Raw genomic sequence first — 23,199 nt, forward strand, 5'->3', positions numbered from 1 at the left:
GTTTTTTATGTGGGTTTTTTTGTACAGTGAAGGTGTTTGATCGTAATAACTTAGGAAATAGATGTAAAATAACATTGTTTTTTTAAAAAACATTTAAGGAACATTTCTGTAATTTAAATTTAAATTAGGATATTTTACTTTATTTTTACGTTTTTTGTTTGCCAGCCGCAGCTGACAGTCACTGACAGTTTTTTAAAGATTATATATATATATATATATCTTCTCCCTGTTTTAAGTATAAACTTTGATGTATTTTTCAGTAAAGGAGTAATTCTGCTTCTCCAGTAAGTGTGTCTTGAGTTCGGAATGTTTCGATGTTTGTTCTGGAAGACGAGACAGAAACACTGAGGAAGAGCCTGGTTTGGTCGCAGTGTTTCTGCCAGAATACCACGTCCCGCTGAGCAGAGATCGGACTCGACATGGCTATCCAATCGGGTCATTTCTGAGAGATCCTCCACAAACAGCGAGATGGACACGTCCACCGAACAGAAGTGCTGGAGCCGTCGTGAATAGAAAGAACAGTAGATTTATCACAAAAAAAACTCTGTTTATATTTGAACATATTTACATTAGTGAAGAAGATTCATTTCTTTTCTTTTTTTCTTCTCTTTTCTTTTCTCTTTTGTGGTGTGATTGTGGTCTCAGTCTGTGGCGGGTCTCATTACGCTTTGCTGTCGTCCTGTTTTGTGTGCCGGCTGTTGTCCGAGTGGACCTTAATCTCGATCAGATCCGGCTTCAGAACCTCTTTCCCGTTCTCCTCCTTCAGCGGGAGCTTTCTGTGGTCAGAAGAGCAAACACTCCAGTTTAATCGACCACACACACACACCTGATGACGTCATGCATCTCATTAGCAGAGTCACATGACAAACTGATCACAGCGATACAAAAAACACTGCTAACTTCAGATATTCTGACTATAAGTATCTTTTACAGTAACCCAACAGTCTACTAATACTCTAATGAGAGTTAGTTGACATGTTGCAAAGTTACTTATAGTTAGTAGTAGGATGTCTAAAGTGGACTATCGAAATAAAGTCAAACCAAAACACTATCTGAGAAATTAATGATAAAAACGAACCAAACCATAGAACTATTTCTGATTCTATTAACTATTCGATTACTATAACGATTCGAGTGCTATAACAATAACTATTCACAGCAAATATGATAACTATAACGATATATATAAGATAAAATATATAAGAATAGGGAAGTGGTAGAGGAACAATAAATAAAAATAAATAAAAACTTATAATGACAAAGACTTAAATGACAAAAAAGCAGCTAAAAAAATATTTTCGTTAAAATGTTTACATTAAAATTTTAAATTGAAGTAAAATATAAATATTGATAAAAAAAAAAAAAACTAGCAATGTTGCTTCAGCAACTAAGTGAAATGAAATAAGTTTAAGCTGAAGTACTTTAAAAAAAAACTGAAATGAAGACAAATAAAAGCAAAATCTAAATAAAAAACTCAAAAACTAATAAAAATGACAAAAGCGCAATAAAATTACAAAAAACTACAATTAAAATGAAAACTGAAAATATAAAAATGTACTTAATTCAAAATATTATTAAATTGCATTAAAGTATTAGAGGAAAATGTTAAAACACAACATTTAAAAAAAAAAAAACTGCAAATGTTGCAATGTTTTGAAAAAAAATTTGCAATGTTGCCTTAGCAACTAATTGAAGTGAAATAAGTTTAAGCTGAAGTACAAAAAAAAAAAAAACCTGAAATTAAATAAATAAAAGCAAATAAAAAAACCTCCTAAAGCCATAAAAATGACATTTGATAAATGACAAAATTATAAAAATTTTAACAAAAAAATTTGAAAGAATTAGCAATGCTGCCTTATGAAATAAATCTACATGTCTATTAAAAGCCGTTTCGACACGTTTTAGTATAATTTCCTCTTCGTGCAATGAAACATGAATCTAAATCTCAAACTCCAGAGGTTTTATTTTGACTTCTGTCTCAATGCTCATCACACATCGAGGACTAGCTGTGTGTGTGTGTGTGTGTGTGTGTGTGTGTGTGTGTGTGGAATACCAGCTGAGAAACCTGACATAACACACTTCAGATGACGGTGAATCCACTGGCGCTGGACTTTACACTCCTCGAACACACACAGATCAATAGCAGAAGCCAATGAATCTCATGAGGCCTGACTAATGCTAGACCAAACTAAACCATCGGCCTGATCGTTTCCTCACACAGCAGAACCTTATTAAACCAGCAGATCTATATGTGCATATTATCAACAGCGCTTAATAGTTATGGCAAAATATGAAATGACTGAAATTCAACCGTCATCATTAGATAATTACTGTCAGTTTCCATCAATCATCAGATTCCGAGAATGATCATATTCACATACAGTACAGGCCAAAAGTTTGGACACATTACTATTTTTAATGTTTTTGAAAGAAGTGTCCTCTGCTCAAGCCTGCATTTATTTGATTAAAAATACAGAAAAAAAATTGTAATAATGTGATATATTATTACAACTTAAAATAATAGTTTTCTATTTGAATATACTTTAAAAAATAATTTATTTCTGTGATGCAAAGCTGAATTTTCAGCATCATTACTCCAGTCTATCACATGATCCTTTAGAAATCATTCTAATATGATGATTTATTATGAGTGTTGGACACAGTTCTGCTGCCTAATATATTTGATGAATAAAAGGTTAAAAAGAACTGCATTCATTCAAAATAAAAAAAAATATTTTCTAATAATATAAATCTTCTTTACTATCACTTTTTATCAATTTAACACATCCTTGCTGAATAAAAGTATTGATTTATTTCAAAAAAAGAAAGAAAAAAAATGACTGACCAGTAGTGGATATTGTTGTTACAGAAGATTTCTATTTTTAAAACATTTACTTCTTTTATTTTTTTTACTCAAAGTATCCTAAAAAAGTATCACAGGTTATGAAAAAATATTAAGCAGCAGAACTGTTTCCAACTTTGATAATGAATCATCATATTAGAATGATTTCTAAAGGATCATGTGATAGACTGGAGTAATGATCCTGAAAATTCAGCTTTGCATCACAGAAATAAATGATAATTTAAAGTATAATAAATTGAAAACCAATTATTTTAAATTGTAATAATATATCACAATATTACATTTTTTTTTCTGTATTTTTGATCAAATAAATGCAGGCTTGATGAGCAGAAGAAACTTCTTTCAAAAACATTCAAAATAGTAATGTGTCCAAACATTTGGCCTGTACTGTATGAACGTTAAAATGATTATAAAATAATTGAAATGATCTTACAAACACTTTATTCTCACAAAGCCAATGTTGTCGCTCAAACGTTTTCCCAACCAAACGACTCTGTGACCAATATAACCTCGTTCAGTGAGATTCTGTACAGTTTCAGTGATATTTTGACCTCAGCTTGAGTTTTAGTTTATTACGAGTATTAATCTGAGCAGTTCTCTGTTAATCTGCATGTTACCTTTGAAGAATGTCAGTGCATTGCAAAGAATGTGTTGGCTTGCTTTCTTAAAACGTGTTTTAAAGTCTCTTCTGTTCATTAATTTGATCAAAAATACAGTAAAAATAGTGAAAAATTATTACAATTCAAATTAACAGTTTTCAATGCAAATACATAGTAAAGTGTAATTTATATCCTGTGATCAAAGCTGAATTTTCAGCATCATTACTCCAGTCTTCAGTGTCACATGATCCTTCAGAAATCACTCTAATATGATGATTTGCTGCTCAAGAAACATTTATGATTATTATCAGTGTTGGAAACAGTTGTTAAACTGATCAATTTTATTTTCCAGGATTCTTTGATGAACAGAAAGTTATAAAAGAAGAGCATTTATTTGAAACAGAATGCTTTGTAACATTATAAAAGTCACTTTTGATCAATTTAATGCATTCTTACTGAATAAAAGTATTTATTTCCCTCAAACTACTTTAAACGGCAGAGATGTTTTCATTGTGAGACTGAAGAAACAACATAATTTGCTGGTTTAAGCCAGAAAAACCAGATATCATTTTTTATATATTGTTTCACTAGTGTGATCAGGACACTATAGTTCATTTCTGTAAGTGAGGAGAGCAAAATAAAGTAAACTGTGACATATTACACCCAGTAACTCTTCATACAGAGACTACCAGTGACACTGGGAGCAGAAATGATTGGGACACTTTGAGCTGATCATGTTTTGCTGAAGTGTTTTGTCTTTAATTGCTAATGCTCTTTTTACACACAGACTGAACAACATGAAGCATTGCTTGGTGATTGGTTGAGCTAAACTGGTATTATCTAATTGTGTAGTTAAATTTAACAGCTGACAGATATTCAACATAATTCATGTGTGAGACAGTCTAACAGAAGGACGGACAAAACCAGTCAAATATCAACTGAGTTCATAACTCTGAGTTCTTTATTACCATTTTCTAAACTATCGCGAATAAACTGTGATAATGTGAGAAATGTTGAAGGTGTCTGAATACATGTTGGTTTGACACACGACACAAACACACTTTAAAACACATGACATAAATCCTTCTTTGGTTTGAGATGTGTAGGACGGGCGAGTGACTCACAGGTAAGCGGCCTTGCCCTCCTCCAGCTCTTTGCTCTTGCCGCTGGTCGTGGTCTTCTTGCTGCAGAGTTTACGGCTGATGAACATGAGGAGACCGCAGTGTCTGAAGAAGAAGCAGCCGATGTCCACCAGAACCAGCAGAAGAAGAAGAGCCGCCAGTCCCAGACCGACCACAGCGCCGAGACCCAGACCACTGAACAGGGAATCTGCTGAGAACACACACACACACACACACTCAACAACTGTACTGATCCCTCACACACACACACACACACACACCACAGCGCCGAGACCCAGACCACTGAACAGGGAATCTGCTGAGAACACACACACACACACACACACACACACTCAACAACTGTACTGATCACTCACACACACACACACACACACACACACACACACACACACACACACACACACACACACACACACACACACACACACACACACACACACACACACACACACACACACACACACACACACGCTCAACAACAACCCAGATTCAGGACCAATTCGGCTGGTGTGTGTCTGAGAGAGTCTCTTAAAGTCTCCCTGTAGTCAATCATTTTATCCCTTGAACTTAAAGCTCATCTTTGAGCACCAAAATGACATATTTAAACTTTTTTTTTTCTTAAAAAAAATTTCTTCATTCCTTAAAATATCTTGAATGTAACTCGACACCCTCGCCTCATTTAGTATGCGCAGCTCTATGAATATGCAAATTCACCCCGCCTCCACTCACTCACTCAGCTCAGAGATCCACTGGTTGACGATCACACGTTGATCTGATTGGTTACAAGGTAGTTTGTGACGTCAGAAACACCAGCGATTTCAAAGCGTGTGTTTGAGACTGTCTTTGGTTCACTGCAGTTTTAAGGAGGAAATACTCAGCAATGCTGTCGACTTATGAACTTACACATGCTTTGACTTAAAGCGTATTAAAAACACCACATAGACACATAAACTACATTAAAAGCTGGATTTTCACCACAGGGGGACTTTAATAAAGAAGTTTGACCTGGAGATGATTTTCTTTTCCCCCAAAAATGCTGATAAATCTTTAATTTCCACATTGTTACACTTGTGGTGTTTCGGGGTCAAAACTGACCGGCCGACAAAAGCATGCAGTTGTGTGTTCAATCTTTTCATCAACTTGTTTTCTTTCAATCAGCAAATGTTTTGTTTCTTTTTGTATCTGATTGATCGTAGGTCTCGCTGATCTGAACTCGTGCATGTCAGTTTTTTTTAGTTTTTTTTGAGGAGAATAAAACTGAGGTGCACAAGTTCAGATCAATGAGGCCTACGATCAATCAGAAACAAAACGAAACACAAAAACAAAAGAAAACTTGTTGACGAAAAGATTGAATCAAATATATCATGATAATATAGTATAACTAGAGATTTATAAGCCATTTAATAGCTTATACACGCGCAGCATTATTCAGTGTGTTGACGTAATTTCCTCTGAAACAGGAATAAGGGGTGTGGCATATCGAGAAGCTCCTCCCCCTTTTAAAAAATAGCCAATAGCGTTTAGTTTAAATCACAGATCGTCCAGTAAAGCTGTAGTTTCCTCCTAATCTCTCCCCGTTTCTCCTCTTAATCTCCTCAATATCGCTTTAAAATCCAGCATTCTGCAGAACTCAAATGTGTCCGATGTGTTTTCAGGTCTGTGGGACTCGATCACATGATCCGCTCTGTGTGTGTCGTGTCTCTGGACCGGAGCTGAAACCAGACTTCATTCCCCCCCCCCCTGATGGAAAGCATATTTACACTGTCTGAATCGTTCCCTGTCCCCTATATAGTGCACTATGTGCCGTTCATCATGTAGGAAACAGTAAATGTGTGAACAAGTGACAAGTTTATAATGTAGGGGGCGGAGCTTCAGATTCTAGAGAGCATTTGATTGGAGAGAAAATCTGATGAGAAGCTGAAGTGCAGAGTGATGTCATTAAAATCATTGATTCATATTGGCGGAAGTGAGAGACTTTAAGTTTTGAATGCTTATATCTTCTAAATGTGAATTTTGCCATTGTTTTGGTATGTTATTTCTATTTTTCTATCTAAAAAAACAAGAATAAATGCACAATAACACACTGACAGTCTCATATTAGTGTGCACTGATTGTTTCTGTTACTACAGATACTACTTATGTTTTTAACAAGAACATTTTGTTTAATTTAATGTGTTACTTGTCCTTTCTTTGTAATTATTTGTGACATTTACTAGCAGTTTATGAGGGAAAATAGTTTCAAAGTAAATCCTACACCAATTTTGTCAGTGTACTTTGGCAACATTGATGTTATTCTATATTTAACCAGATTTCTGAAAAAAATCACACAAATAAAAGCTATAGAAGTTCACAGATTAACAGTGTTTTTAGAATAATTTATATATATATTTTAAAATTATTAATATTTTAAATTAGATTTTATTTTTATGTATTCATTTTCCTTTTAATGTGAGTAATTTTGTTATGTGCTTTTGTCATTTTATTAGTTTTAGTTTTTTGTATTTATATTTAGCTTATTTTAGTTTAAGTCATTTTAGTACTTCAAATTAAATACATTATTTCAGTACATTTTTTATTAAGTTTAAGTTTTCATGCAATAAATATTAATATATAATACAAAAGCACATAACAAAATTACAAAAATTGAAATGAAAATGAATACATAAAAATAAAATAAAATGTAAAATATTAATATATTTTTTAAAATATGTAAATGATACTAAAAACACTGTTAAATCATGTGAACTTCTATAGCTTTTATTTGTGTGATTTTTCAGAAATCTTTTATTTGAGTGTGATATTTATTCATTTATTTCAATAAATGGATTTTTAAAAAAATAGTTTTCAATCTATAGTTGTCTCGTATTTTTTTGCACGGGGTCAAATATCAAAACAGTCGCATTTCAGTCGCAAAAGTGCATCATTAAATATATATATATATATATATATATATATATATATATATATATATATATATAAAGTCAATAAAGTAAATCTGAAAGAGTCATGACAGTTAAAACATACAATCCAATAGTAAAGAGAAATCATAGGCCTTGACAGGATAATTAACCCCATCTGAGCGCTATCATTGGTCCGGCTCTTTATTCTTCTCTTGCACTTACTGTAGATGAACAGAAAACAAACCTTTGAAAAGATTTCTCAGTAATCACAGGTTCAGAAATGTAATGTTTCTGTATCGATCTGAAGTTAGTCAAAGCTTTTAAGACATAATTCTGCAGTCCATCTTCAAGATGTTTTGATGCGTTATGGATGAAAGCATCAAAGATCCACAAATAACATGTTAGAAATATAAAGGAGTCTGACGGATGGACAGACCCGCGGCGTAAACACATCTAACTGAACATCTGAATGTCTATTAATGCGTCGCCGACACCTAAAGCACCGACTGATTAAGAAAACGGTTAAATACGGGAAGCCTTGAGTCGAGCGAACATCTTCAGAGGGTTTCATTGATTCTGATCTCCACAGAGCATCAGAAGCAGGGCTGGATCACAGCTTCAAAACCTTCACCTCAGCTCAAATGTTCGGTCAAATTGCCTTGTGAATGGGAGTGAATGGGAGTGAATGGGAGTGAATGGGGCACTTCTATGATAGCAAAAGTTATTTCATGCTTAAAACAAGAAAAAAAATTTGCCAATGTGGTCATAAAAATAACAATATAATATAATATAATGACTGAAGATATTAAGTCTTATTTTCTGAAAAAGAGATACAAATTAAGTGAGTTTATGCTTAAAACAAGAAGGAAAAAAACTGCGAATGGGGTCAGAAAAATTATAATATAATATAATGCATGTTAACTTAAATGATACGTTTAATGTATATGTATATAAAGATGACATCAGATATTTAGTCTTGTTTTCTAAAAAAGATGATCAAAATTAAGTGAGTTTATGCTTAAAACAAGAAGGAAAAAAACTGCGAATGGGGTCAGAAAAATAATAATATAATATAATGCATGTTAACTTAAATGATACGTTTAATGTATATGTATATAAAGATGACATCAGATATTTAGTCTTGTTTTCTAAAAAAGATTATCAAAATTAAGTGAGTTTATGCTTAAAATAAGAAAAAAAAACTGGCAATGTGGTCAGAAAAATGACAATATAATATAATATAATGAAAAAATGATAACAATTAAGTGATTTATGCTTAAAACAAGAAAAACAAATGCCAATGGGGTCAGAACAATGACAATATAATAATAAAATATAATATAATGCATGTTAACTTAAATATACATGTTTAATAATTTGTAAATAAATTGAATATAACAATATAGCTATATTATATTGTAATATCTATTATAGCACACTACATTATATTATATTATAGTATAAATTAAATGACTTAAACCAGTAAAAGATTAATATCTGTATGCGTGATGTGAGTTTTTTTAATTTGAGGTCTTCAGTATTATGAGAAACACACTCCCTTTGACTGGCGTTGAGCTTCACTAACATTATCTGCCAATAGAGCGCTAAATGACTCACAGAAACGTCCCCGAGAGCCGCTGAACTGACTGTCCCGGATGAAGCATCACTACGATACAACATTATATGGAGCCAAATGTCCATATCATCATATTCATGCCCACGCAGCGTTTTACAGTCGCCATCAGGACCTTCAGAGCGTCTGATGACCTGAAACCAGCGATTCGTTCCAGGAACGCCTGCTGTCGGCTCAGACTGATGACTACTGAGTGTATTCACCAGGAATACACACTTTCATGCAATAAAAAAGAGTGTATGAACCCTTTTTAGACAAAAAGACAAAGGTATAAGACTGTGAACTTAACGTCTTTAGTGAGGGAAAGAACTACAAATCCCATGAAGCACATTATTGCAAAAAATGTAGATATATTAAAATATTTAATTATTTTGAGTGTATGGAGATTGACTCGATTAAGCCTTTCGCAGTGCTAATGGGAGTGGGCGGAGCTAATGAGATCGTTTGCTCGGTTTGATTCTGATTGGTGGAATTTTCTGAACTGCATCATGGGTAATGTAGTTTTTCACCACGAATTCCTGCTGTTAAACATTTTTATTTAAAAAATAAGCTGAAATAATGTGGACTGATGGCTTTAACAGAAGCAAATAACATTGATTAACAACCTCGTAGCATAGGTTCAAATGTTAAAAATGTTAAAAGTTATTTTCCCTATGGAGAAAATTAATGGATTTTTACTTCCGGAACCGACTGTTGTGCTCTAATTTGGAAAGTAATTGTTACAGTGTACATTCAGGGAGATTTTAACCTACATTTTTTTTAGAAAAATAAGTTAATATGCATATTGTTTAAATAATGATTGAAATTAGCAAAACCTTTTAGACACATTCTACTATCCTCAACTAAAAATAGTGATTTATATTTGAAACTTTATATTTAAAAGCAGTAAAACATTCTTCTTGATGATCGTAGAATGTTTTGCTAAAAATGGTGATTGAAAAAACAATAAAATCAACATTCAAATGAGTAGATTTCTGCACTGTCTAGTTGAAATTAATAAAGTATCGTCATTTTTATATCATATCTTTGAACAGAAGACAGCAAAGTGACTTAAGCGGTGTTAAAAGGATCAAAGACGCTCTCCAAACCAGTGTTATTTTAGTATAATTGAGATATAATAGTTTTTGTGAATATTTTGAATGTTTTTATTTATATATTTATATACATTTCAATTTAAAGTTTTAGTAATTTTGTTGTGTTTTTGTTATTTTTTTGCACTCAGAACATCAGATAAATACAATAATGAAATAAAGCTATAATGCCGTCACATGACACTTAGAACAACTTGGTTAAGAACTAATATAATATAATATAATATAATATAATATAATATAATATAATATAATATAATATAATATAATATAATATAATATAATATAATATTTATACATATTTTTCAATACTTAAATTGATTTAAAGTAAAAAACTAAAGTATTTTTACATAGTAGTATTTATTTATGGTGATTCAAAAAAAGAAACAGTAACTTGAGTTTATAAAGTTTATAGAGTTTATAAAAAAAAAAAAAATACAATAATGAGAATAACCATTTACCACCAAATTCTCATTATTGTAATGAGGGAAATTTACAATATTAATTAAATATTAATACAATATTGAATATTATATGGTGATATTACAATATTACAATAAAATATTAAATGGTGAAGTATTTATACATAGTAAATGCTGCACTGGCCAAATTTATGGTGTTTTAATTTAAAATACAATAATTTTTGTAAAACAAAGTGCTGTAATAGAATAAAGATGCTTCATGCTTTCTTTGGATTTTGATGTGAAGTATATTTCATAAAGCCTGGATAAGTTTGTCAGGGTAAGCGAGTAAAGCTCAGGTCGACACGTTCGTCTGCTGACCGTCTCTTCAAACGGCATCAGCGAATCAAACCGGAGCATTTGATCTTGCTCCCGGACCGGCTCTGGGACTCGCGTCTCATCTCACGCTGCCTGGACTCCTGAACCGTGACTTCACTTTAACATTTCTGTTTTTATCTGACGCCAATCTCCCGCTGAGATCAGGAATACGGATGAGAAAACTCTTGATCTTTAAAGTTTTCCACATCACATGACCTTCATAAAACATGTTTGCTCTCAAGGCTGAAGTTCATAAACTACAGTGTGTGTACGCCTCAGGTGATGGGAAAGCACATACTGTATGTACTTATGCATGTGTGTTTTGTATTTTAGGCTTATTAGAACATCATGATCTGATAGTGTTGTTATTATGCAAAATCCACTTTTACATGGTTTGAACATTAATGTAATGAACAACTATATATTGGTCAAAATCCTCCACCTCCTTTTTTACATTCCTCATGAATAATAAACATGAGCCGTTCGTGTTTTCTATACATCGTGACGAATGTAACAGTGTATCTGTTTCTGAGTATCTGAAGCATGAGCTGTAAAGGCTCCGCCCTCTTCTGGAAATGTGGGCGGGGAGAAGCAGCTCATTTGCATTTAAAGATACACACACGAAAACATGTTTTTGCTTTCACTCAAAAGGGGCATTTTGCGCATGATATAATAAATTGATTTATTAAATTGTTATAATTAATGATTTGAGCTGAAACTTCATGCACACATTTTGTGGATAACTAAGACTTATATTACATATTGGAAAAATGGGTATAATAAATCTTCTTTAAATAATAGAAAAGTAAAAAAAAAAAAAGATGAACTAAAATAAAATGAAATACAAAAACAAAGTATTTTATTTCAGTTAGTTGCTAAGGCACAATTTCAAATTTTCATTAAGTTTAAGTACTAAAATGAATAAAAACTGAATAGATATATTTAAAAAAAACTAATAAAAACAGCAACATTGCAATTTTTTTAAACAAAAATTTTAATTAAATATTTATATATATATAAACATGTTCAAAATATGAAAAACTATAATACATTTCATTATGGTAATAGGGAAACAATTACGATTTTAATTAATTAAATTAAATAGGAATGCAATATTTAAATCGTAAAGTATTTATAAATGGTCATATTTGCTGCACTGCCCAATTTATGGTGATAAAAGTAAAAATACTGTAATCCAATAATGAGAATCACCATTTGTCCCTAAATGTTCTTTACTGTAATGGGGAAAATTACAATAATAATTAAATTAAATGTTAATACAGTATGTATTTATACATAGAAGTTTTTGTTGTACTGTTTTAATTTAAAAAAACAATAATTTTAGTAAAAAAACAAACTGTAATACGATAAAGAAAATCACCATTGATGATATTATTTAAGAATACAAATATATACAATAATAAGAATTACAAATATATATATATACTGTATATATATTTCGTTTTACAAAATATAATGTCTTTATATAAAAAATAAAAAATGGCTGAAGCTTAAAATTTATGAAAATGGAAAATATAAAAATAAAAACTAATTCAAAACATTAATAAATACTACAGTTACACTGGTTGTCATCAGAAGGTCGCTCCCTATGTAGAGTTCACAGCAGAGCCTGTTTAGGGCAAGTGGGACGCAGCCGAACTCTCGGAGATTATAGCAAATGGATTCAGAGTTTGACAGAAATCACCCCTAAAAACACATGGATTATCAGTGTGTGTGTGTGTGTGTGTGTGTGTGTGTGTGTGTGTGTGTGTGTGTGTGTGTGTGTGTGTGTGTACCTGTGATGTGGATTATCAGCGTGTGTGTGTGTGTGTGTATACCTGTGATGTGGTTAACCAGAGAGGGTGTGTGTACACCTGTGATGTGGATTATCAGCGTGTGTGTGTGTACCTGTGATGTGGTTAACCAGCGGGGGTGTGTGTGTGTGTGTGTGTGTGTGTGTATACCTGTGATGTGGTTAATCAGCGTGTGTGTGTGTGTGTATACCTGTGATGTCGGGCTTCTGTGGCATGAGGAACTGGAAGAAGGTTGGCTCCGACAGACCCTTGACGTTGCGCGCCGTGATCTCCACGTTGTAGCGCGTGTTCCACTGAAGCGGCTGAAGAAGAGCGAAATCATTCATACCGGGAACCAGCTTCGTCATCCACTGCTCCTCTTTATCCTGCACACACACACACACATCGACATCACCGGTCTGTTACTCACACACACACACACACACACACACACACACACACACACACACACACACACACACACACACACACACACACACACACACACACACACACACACACACACACACACACACACACACACATCTACAGTCAACAACATTCCCTAATGACTTCAGTTTGAGTCTGTTACTGATACATATTACTCATCATCAGTATTATTATTATCATAGTGTTACTCGTCAATATTATTATTATAATACTGTTACTCCTCAACATCAAAGAAACAGTCTTACTTCTAGATTCTTACTTATAAAATGACTTTGAAGTCATTTACAAATCTGGGTGTGTTCCTCACACAAAGCATGACATGATTTCTTTTTTTATTATCATTGATTTACTATTATAGTTTGTGTTCGTATTTTTATGAAAAAAATATTTTTTTTAATTAAAAAATACTATAATTTCTCATTACTGTACTGGGGAAAATGATACATTAAATAATTCAAATTAAATTAAATATAATTAAAATATTTTCATTAAAAATATTTATACAAGGGATTTTTTAAAAATAATTTATTATAATACTATTATGTATTTAATATATTTAATATCTGTTCCCACTTTAATTTTAGTTACATTTTTTATGATTTTGTTGTGTTTTTGTTAATTCTTTAAGTACATCTATATATAGTATTTATTAATTGTACATTTTGTTTAATTAGTTTTAGTTTTTCTTTGGTATTTTATTAAAACTAACCATAAATGAGAAATGTTGAAATGCTGAAATAAAATAAGTTAAAAATGTTTGATACTTTATTTTATTTCAGGTAACGTTTATTTCATTTCAAGTGACAAAAGTTTTTTTTTTTTTTTTATGATTTATGATTTATGATAATAACCCTGCATCAGAAGACTTGTAGATGTGGAACTTTATTATGATGCTTCAATTGTGTTTTAGGTCATTTTTGGATCTTCAGTCTCCAGAACAAAGAGATAAATAATGACTGGCTGAACCTTTTTCACGCTTCGCTGATGGACCGCATCAAAAACACAATATAAAATAGGGGCAAACAAATGCATAATGACTAAGAATAAGAACAAAGATTTAAAGAAGCAATAAAGGCAGAAAGTTTGGATGCCGTTTCCAATCATCTCCATCCCGTTTCATCCTGACTCTTCCTGAAAACCCTTCCTCACCGTCTCTGTGATCTAATATGTTTGTTGTCTGGAAATATTTGATCTTCTTCAGTTCATCTGTTTTGTTTTTTTGTCTCCGTCTGTCTGCGGGAACCACAATCAGACGCTCCAATCTGCTTTTACTTAGTACTTTAGTAAAGCACTTTAAAGAGATTTCACTTCCCGTAAAGCATCGGAGATCTTCAATCTCATACAAACACCGGCAGTTTGTCAAGTGATTGATGGAAACGCATTTTCATTGGCTGAGGGAGATAATGGCGTCCTTTAGTTTCTCTTTTGTGTGTTTTAGTCGACCTGAAATGAAACTTCTATAATGTGGCACATATGAAGAGCAAGACGTGATATTATTAATCGGGAATTGACTGGATCATGAAAAGAGGACTTTCCAGATAAAGTTAAGGGGTTAAGCAAGTTTACACAAAACAGCAGTATTAACGTCCACTGATGAGTCTTTCACAATAAGAACATGAAGAGGACCTATAATGCCCTTTTATAAAGTCTTGATGATGTTTTAGTCTCTACTAGAACTTGAATGTTGATTATTCTCCTCATATTCTCCATTGTTGCGGCTCCTCTCTTCCCAGTCTGTCAGTAACGCTCTGTTTACTTCCTGACTCTATGAAGCCCCTCCTTCTGAAAAGCACATTGTGCTCTGATTGGTCGGCTGGATCAGTGTGTCGTGATTGGTCGAGCGCTTCGAGTGTGTTTGGGAAATGCCCCGCCCCTTTCCATAACCGCCAGTTTAACACACTACTAACTAACTCAACCAGGCCCCGCCCCTTTATTCTGCGTATGAATTATTTAAATGAGGAATATTGTGACGTGTTTGTTCCCGGAAGAAACTCAAGACTACAATGGAGGCGTTTCAGGAGTTCAGAAACACTGACACTCATATAGAGAAGAACTGGAGCTTTTTCATCCTCAAACAGCAACATTACACACTAAACACAGATGAAAAGCAGAATTTAAGGTTGACTTTAAAGGGGTCATGAACTGGCTTTTTTTTAAAAAGGTCAACTTATGACGTTCGCATGGTTTTTACATTCAAAAACATCTAAATGAATAAGTAATAGGGTATTTGAGCCTAGCTTTCATGGGTTAAGAGGTTTTTATGGGCGTGCCGCATTGAAGACTTGGAAGTTAACGCCCACTGCTATGATTGGATAACAGTTTCGCATATTATAATGAGTTTATAATATGATCAAATATTCCAGCAAAATAGGAATGATACATGCGTGACGCGTCGTGTACAAAGTCAATTGCGCTGGGTGCAAGATAGGGCCCACTGACCCTGATGAGTATTTACTAAAAGGGTGAATCCCACAAAAAAATATGTCAGGTATATTTGGAATGAATTAGCTTGATTGTATAAATAGTGTCTCCATCTTAATAGTCAGAGTTTTTGTCCCCAAACCAGGAGAAAACTGCAGGTTTGTGTAGGTGTAACTGTGAGCATGTGTGTATTGAGCTCAGTTTGGCTCTTTTTGTTCGTTATATCCGTGACGGAGAGGAAAACTCATGGCGAATCACCCCCCGCAGTTTCATTATGTGAAGGAGAAGGACTTCAAAGCGTCTCTCACACACTCTCTCACACATCCGTATTCTTTAAGCAAATGAGGCCACAGCGTGAGCGCGTTCAGACTCACTGTACGCCGGACGGAGGAAAAGCAGGATTCTTCCCCGAGAACATTTCCGATTCAGCCACCCACACGACTCCAGGCGACGGGATTTCTCTAAAATCAGCTCGGATTAACGCTCAGTGAATTAGGACAGTGTGCAAATGCAGACTATTCTGTTTCCCATCGTACAGTACAAACTCAACATGCATTTTTGCAGAAGTAATGAACCTCTAACACCAAGGTTTCCTTCAAACGTCCTTCAAGTGTTATTATACGGGTTGTAAGCATGCTTATGCTTATATAAACTTTAACTAACTAACCGTTGCATGATATCATTTTACCTGAAAAGACGCCTGACTGTAGAAGACAGAGAACACAACATGTACTTGCATATACAATGATTTTAATGCATGCAAAAACTGCCTAAAGCGTGAGCCACTATCTTTACATTAGTTGACTATAAGCACCGTATAATATAGTTAAAATTAATATAACTTCACAGAATCATTCACAAGCATCTACTGTGTTGTCCTGCACCATCTGTGCATTTTGAAGAGTTTTGGTATTGTGACATTAAGCACATTCACCCCACCCAAAATGTAATTACTTAAAAAAAACGTATTTTCAGTACAATAAATATTTTCATGTATGTTTATATGTAAATTGATATGTAAATTGATTCCACGTCAAAGAAGACGGGGTCTCTACCTATTACAGCATCGTCACGGACCAATGGTAACAGCCAGAGCGAACGTTTCCAGAAAGCTGTTTCGAACTCCTGAAACTAACTTCAATTTGGCCAGATTTAGTTTGAAATGACGTCACACCAGTTCGTTCTTTGATTTTGCTTTAAAGTCCCCCTTTAGTCAATACTTGTATCCCTTAAAACTCACCAAAATGACATATTTAAATGTTTATCCTGTAAAAAACAATTCTTCATGTCTTAAAGTAACTTGTAACTCGACACCCTTGCCTCATTTAGTATGCGCGGTTCTATGAATATGCAAATGAGCCCCGCCTCCACTCACTCACTCAGCTCAGAGATCCACTGGTTGACGATCACACGTTGATCTGATTGGTTACAAGGTAGTTTGTGACGTCAGAAACACCAGCGATTTCAAAGCGTGTTTTTGAGACTGTCTTTGGTTCACTGCAGTTTTAAGGAGGAAATACTCAGCAATGCTGTCGACTTATGAATTTTGCATATGTTAAAGCATATTAAAAACACCACATAGACACATAAACAACATTAAAAGCTGGATTTTCACCACAGGGGGGCTTTAAGTATGTTGTTGAGTGTACCCACCGTTTTATACTTCACGATGTACTCGACGATAGGCATCCCACCGTCGTCCTGTTTGATCAGTCCGAGTCTGTAGGCTTTCCCGACTCCTCTCTGTCCGTGAACCGTCGGAGGACTCGGCTCGCCTGCAGGAAAACACACACACAAGCAGACCCAAGTGAAGACGTGACAGCTTCTTTAAACTATAAAGATCCATGCAAACTAGAAGAAACAGCATTATAATGATGAAGGAGCTTAAAAACGTTGAGATCTACAGAGAACGACTGATGCTGTTACACACTGTGCAAGGTCTTATTGTCCTTGTTCTCAAAACGCATAGTGACGGGGGCGACAGCAACTGAACCAAAGCAGCATGGGAGTTTAAATACGTCTGTCTGAGTGAGGAGGGATGAACAGAAGAGAGACTGATGATGAAGTACTCACGGATGGCTAACGTCTGGAAGGATTCTGTGTGGCTGAATTCACCCTGACCCTTTCCATTGACCGCCGCCACTCTCACCTCATACGTGGTGTTGGGCTCCAGACTGGCCAGAACTACTGTGGCTGAGAGACGGAGGAGAGGAGGAGAGAAGAGGGAAAGAAGGAAGGGAGGAAGGATAGAAGGAAAGAAGAAAGGAAGGAAGGATAGAAGGAAGGAAGGAAGGAAGGATAGAAGGAAGGAAAGAAGGAAGGCAAGAAGGAAAGAAGGAAGGATAGAAGGAAGGATAGAGAGAAGGAAGAAAAGAAGGAAGGAAGGGAGGAAGGAAAGAAGGAAGGAAGGAGGGAAAGAAGGAAGGATAGAAGGAAGGAAAGAAGGAAGGATAGAAGGAAGGAAGGAGGGAAAGAAGGAAGGATAGAAGGAAGGAAGGAAGGAAGGAGGGAGGGAGGGAAAGAAGGAAGGATAGAAGGAAGGAAGGAAGGAAGGAAGGAAGGAAAGAAGGAAGGAAGGAGGGAAAGAAGGAAGGATAGAAGGAAGGAAGGAAAGAAGGAAGGATAGAAGGAAGGATAGAAGGAAGGAAAGAAGGAAGGAAGGATAGAAGGAAGGAAGGAAGGAAGGAAGGAAGAAAGGAAGGAAGGAAGGAAGGAAGGAAGGAAGGAAGGAAGGAAGGAAAGAAGGAAGGATAGAAGGAAGGAAAGAAGGAAAGAAGGAAGGAAGGAGGGAAAGAAGGAAGGATAGAAGGAAGAAAGGAAAGAAGGAAGGAAGGAAGGACATAAATACACAAACAAGTTAACAAAGACATATATTAAAAATTAAAAATAAAGAAGTAAAGAAAAAAGAAAAAAGTTGCAAGTAAATAAAGAAATATACAAGGAAAAAAAGATGTAGGTAAATAAATAAATAAATAAATAAATAACCAAAGGAAGAAAGAAACAAAAAAGACCAGTAAATAAAGAAAAAGGAACAATCAAAGAAAGATGTAAAAAAAAAAAAAAAAATGTGAACAAGCTAAAATTTGAAATTTAAATACTAAAGCTAATCTGACATAACATAAATAAAAAAAATAAAAAATATGACGCATAGACACATAACAAAGACTAAAACTTAAACTGAAAAAATAAAAATAAAAGCTTATTATTATTAACATTATTAAATACTGATATATTAAAAAATACAAAAACATTTAAACTACTTAAATAGTGTATAAATAATATTAAATGGCTGTAATAACTTTGAAATAAGTCTAACAGAGAATATGTATTTTTACATTAAAGAACCACTTCAGCAAATCGAAGTCCTTGGCCGTTATAAATGATTGCATTCATTAATTTACATGAGAAAGCGCTAATAAAAGCGAACCGACTCGATGAGCGCGCGTATTACTTAGTCAAAGAACATTGAGTTCTTAATTAAAAATCCACAAAGAGTCTGTGGATGTAATTGAAGTAATTACACACTATATTCGAGGTTGAGACCATGAAAAGAACATTATTAGACTGACTTGTCATTGAATCTGATCTTGAACTCTAAACACTCACTGTTTTCCACTTCTGCAACGCAGAGTTGAGGACTAGAACTGCGCGCTTCTGTTTGTCTTTAGCGTTTTACATCACGTTTAACACGATGCACATTATTTAAAGGCCTTAATGCACAGGGCGAAATCGCCGATTCTTGGACGAAAGTAAAAGCAGTTTAATGAGCAAACAGCTTGAAGCCATTATCGTTTAGCAAGTGAAAATGTGTTTAGTTGCAGCGAACGTAACCGGCCGACTGTCAACACATCCCGATCCTGCAAACCTGCTCGCTCCGAGAGGCGATAATGGCTCTCCGGAAAACTAAAGGCGGTAAACACGCATTCCCTTTGATTAAATGACCTGTTTTTACTCGCAAAGCTTATCACTTTTGTTCTGAGGAAAGAAGCATCTCAAATTAGATCTTTTTTTTTAATGTGTTAGCTGTTTCTTCCACACAGAAATGACATTAAATGGAGAGCAAATGGAGTTTTTCTTTTCTTTTTTCACAGACTCTATTAAAGTCACCATGAAATCAAAATGGACAATTCTTGTTTTTTAACGGATTATTGCAGTGATTATTCTAAATGATTTATCATTTATCACATCATTATTGTTTTCTTCTCTTCTTTGCTGATGAGGGCGGGGCTATAACCTGTCACTCACATGAGATCAGCCAATAGCAAACCACAACCATCCAATCAATTCCTCACAGACACAATCAAGCCCCGCCCACATTTGTTCTTGTTCCATAAGCATTTCACTCAGATAAACACTACCAGTCAAAAGTTTTGGATCGGCAAGATTTTTTTTATTGTTTTTAAAGAAGTCTCTTCTGCTCACTAAGGATGCATAAAAAAAAATAAAAAAACAGTAATATTGTGAAATATTATTCCAATTTAAATCAGCTGTTTTCTATGTGAATATATAGTGTAATTTATTCCTGTGATCAAAGCTGAATTTTCAGCATCATTACTCCAGTCTTCAGTGTCACATGATCCTTCAGAAATTATTCTAATATGATGATTTGATGCTCAAGAAACATTTATGATTATTATTAATGTTTTTTTTCAGGATTATTTGATGAATAGAAAGTTCAAAAGAACAGCATTTACCTGAAATAGAAAGCGTTTGTAACATTAAAGGGGAGGTATAATGCCCTTTTCACAATATGTAAAATAAGTCTCTGATGTCCCCAGAGTGTGTGTGTGAAGTTTTAGCTCAAAATACCCCACAGATATTTTTATATCGCATGTTAAAATTGTCACTTTTTGAGGGTGAGCAAAAACGCACCGTTTTGTGTCTGTTCCTTTAAATGCAAATGAGCTGCTGCTCCCGGCAGAGAGGGCGGAGCTTCAACAGCTCGTGTCCTTTTACCTCAGACACACATGCACTGAAAATTTCAAAACTTTTAGCATTTTATGTTCAAACCAGATTCAGACAATGATGGAGAGACTCAAGAAGAAGTGACAACATGTAGAAGCAACAGGACATTTCTGAATGGTTAGTTGATGAATTTATGAAGCTGATGTGGAGTTATCTTCTAGTCATTGATTAGCATATTCTGTCTTGATAATCTATAAATTGTGTTCAGGGGGCGGGGTTTATGTAAATTCTAGGGTTGGTGATGTCACTAACCCGGGAGGAATGTGGTGTAGTCTCTATCAGCCGTTTGTTGTAGTTCTTAAAAAGTGATTTCTTTAAAAGCAAATATCTCCCTTTGCTCTGAACTTTGAGTGTTGTAACTTTGCAGATGTTGTTTATGATCAAACAGCAACATTACACACTAACTACAGTTAGAAAAGTCAAATCATAATCAACCACCCCTTTAAACACTACCGCTCAAATGTTTGGGGCCAGTAATTTTTTTGGGGGTGGAAATAAAATACTTTTATTCATCAAGGATGAATTCAATTGATCAAAAGTTACAGTAAAACATTTATAATGTTATTATATTTCAAATAAATACTGTTCTTTTAGAACTTTCTATTAAGAATCCTGAAAAAAAATTGTACACAACTGTTTTCAACATTGATAATAATCATAAATGTTTCTTGAGCATCAAATCATCATATTAGAATGATTTCTGAAGGATCATGTGACACTGAAGACTGGAGTAATGATGCTGAAAATTCAGCTTTGATTACATGATATAAATGACACTTTAAAATATATTAAAATAGAAAACAGTTATTTTAAATTGTAAAAATATTTAACAATATTTCTTTTTTATGCCTTGATGAGCAGAAGAGACTTCTTTTAAAAACATAAAAAATCTCACATTAAATATTTGACTGGTAGTGTACGGCACATTAGGGAAGCAAAGACCAGAGCAACTTCAGTTTCATGCTGACTTTAAGTTTTAAAGTGAGCAGTTGGTCACATGACACTCACTCTGAACGCCATGTGATCTCACTGTCCTCCAATCCTGTGCGCTCGTGTCTTTGTAGTTGATGATGTAATAGCTGATGGGGACGCCGCCGTGCGAGTCGGGCTTCATGAAGGAGACGGTGGCGAGACGCTGGGAGACGGCAGTGAGACGCACGGAGTACGGGTTCGACGGGACATCTGAAACACAACACACACTCAGAAATGCTTACCACCAGTGTTGGGTGTCACTCATTACAAGTAACCTGAGTTACGTAATCAGATTACTTTTTCAATTTACAACTAAATATCTACGTTACTTTTTCAAATAAGTAACGCTAGTTACGTTTTCACATGTATTGACTGACAGCTCCTGTCCTCATTTTGAGAGAAATAAAGTGAGGCGGTGTCGTGTGTGTGTGTGTGTGTGTGTGTGTGCGCGCTGTGTGTAAGCATTTACTCATCTCACTTGCACAGAAACGTTCAGTATTCCTCAAAATGAATAAAAACAGTAAAATGCAATCTCAGAATTTTACGCAAAACTTTTATAACTAACAATATTAAATTACACAAATATACTTTATGTATTTAATCTCACTTTATTAACCAATGTCTTTGCTGCTGACCTTCAATGATCTAATTCAACCATACTAATAAGCAAAAATGACTTTAGATTAGATTTAGAAATAAGAGTGTTGAACTGTATCAGAGAATGTCTAATAAAGGGAGAACTTCCACTCTCAGTACACTTCCGGCTTCTGAACTGGTTGCAGTTCCACTCTGGCTCCACATGAGGGCGCTCACAGGACGAGTGCAGAATGAATGGAGGTCTATGGCACTATACCCCTCAAAATCCACTTTTCTCAGGATATCATTTTTTGTCTAGTAATTTGAATGTTGTATTCGAAAGGAGATGCAAAGAAATTACACATTGCTGGGTGTTATATTTTTTAGAGTCACTTATTTGCTTTAAAAATGTCAATGACGTCATACACATCGTACGACCAGAGATACTGCTTTACGGCAATCCTTCAGTCGCTTTGGTGCTTTCGCGCTCTGCACTTTCTTTTCTCTCGAGGCATCGACAACACAGCTGACACCGGTAACTACACAACACAGCTGACACAGGTAACTACACAACACAGCTGACACAGGGAAACACACAACACAGCTGACACAGGTAAACACACAACACAGCTGACACAGGTAAACACACAACACAGCTGACACAGGTAACTACACAACAGCTGACACAGGTAACTACACAACACAGCTGACACAGGTAACTACACAACACAGCTGACACAGGGAAACACACAACACAGCTGACACAGGTAAACACACAACACAGCTGACACAGGTAAACACACAACAGCTGACACAGGTAAACACAACACAGCCGACACAGGTAACTACACAACAGCTGACACAGGTAACTACACAACACAGCTGACACAGGTAACACACAACACAGCTGATACAGGTAAACACACAACACAGCTGACACAGGTAACTACACAACAGCTGACACAGGTAAACACACAACACAGCTGACACAGGTAACTACACAACAGCTGACACA

General features: G+C 34.7%; 1 protein-coding gene across 2 annotated transcripts in view; it reads right to left on the bottom strand.

Moving 5' to 3' along the window:
* Window positions 1–246: 246 nt before the first annotated feature.
* LOC309494440 (neural cell adhesion molecule 2) overlaps window positions 247–23,199 on the bottom strand; it is a 280,054-nt gene continuing 257,101 nt past the window's right edge. The window contains exons 12-17 of one of the 2 annotated variants that reach the window (XM_082163799.1): window positions 21,645–21,818; window positions 17,745–17,864; window positions 17,325–17,446; window positions 13,012–13,186; window positions 4,587–4,791; window positions 247–776 (exon numbers count right to left, since the gene is read on the bottom strand). In XM_082163799.1, coding sequence (XP_082019925.1) covers window positions 662–776; window positions 4,587–4,791; window positions 13,012–13,186; window positions 17,325–17,446; window positions 17,745–17,864; window positions 21,645–21,818 — 911 coding nt within the window. In that variant the 3' untranslated portion in view covers window positions 247–661. Of the gene's footprint in view, window positions 777–4,586; window positions 4,795–13,011; window positions 13,187–17,324; window positions 17,447–17,744; window positions 17,865–21,644; window positions 21,819–23,199 lie in introns of both variants that reach the window. The other variant, XM_082163798.1, reaches the window with a different exon arrangement.

The sequence above is a fragment of the Leuciscus leuciscus genome, assembly GCF_965113295.1.
Source record: "Leuciscus leuciscus genome assembly, chromosome: 3".
Taxonomy (NCBI): Eukaryota; Metazoa; Chordata; class Actinopteri; order Cypriniformes; family Leuciscidae; genus Leuciscus; species Leuciscus leuciscus.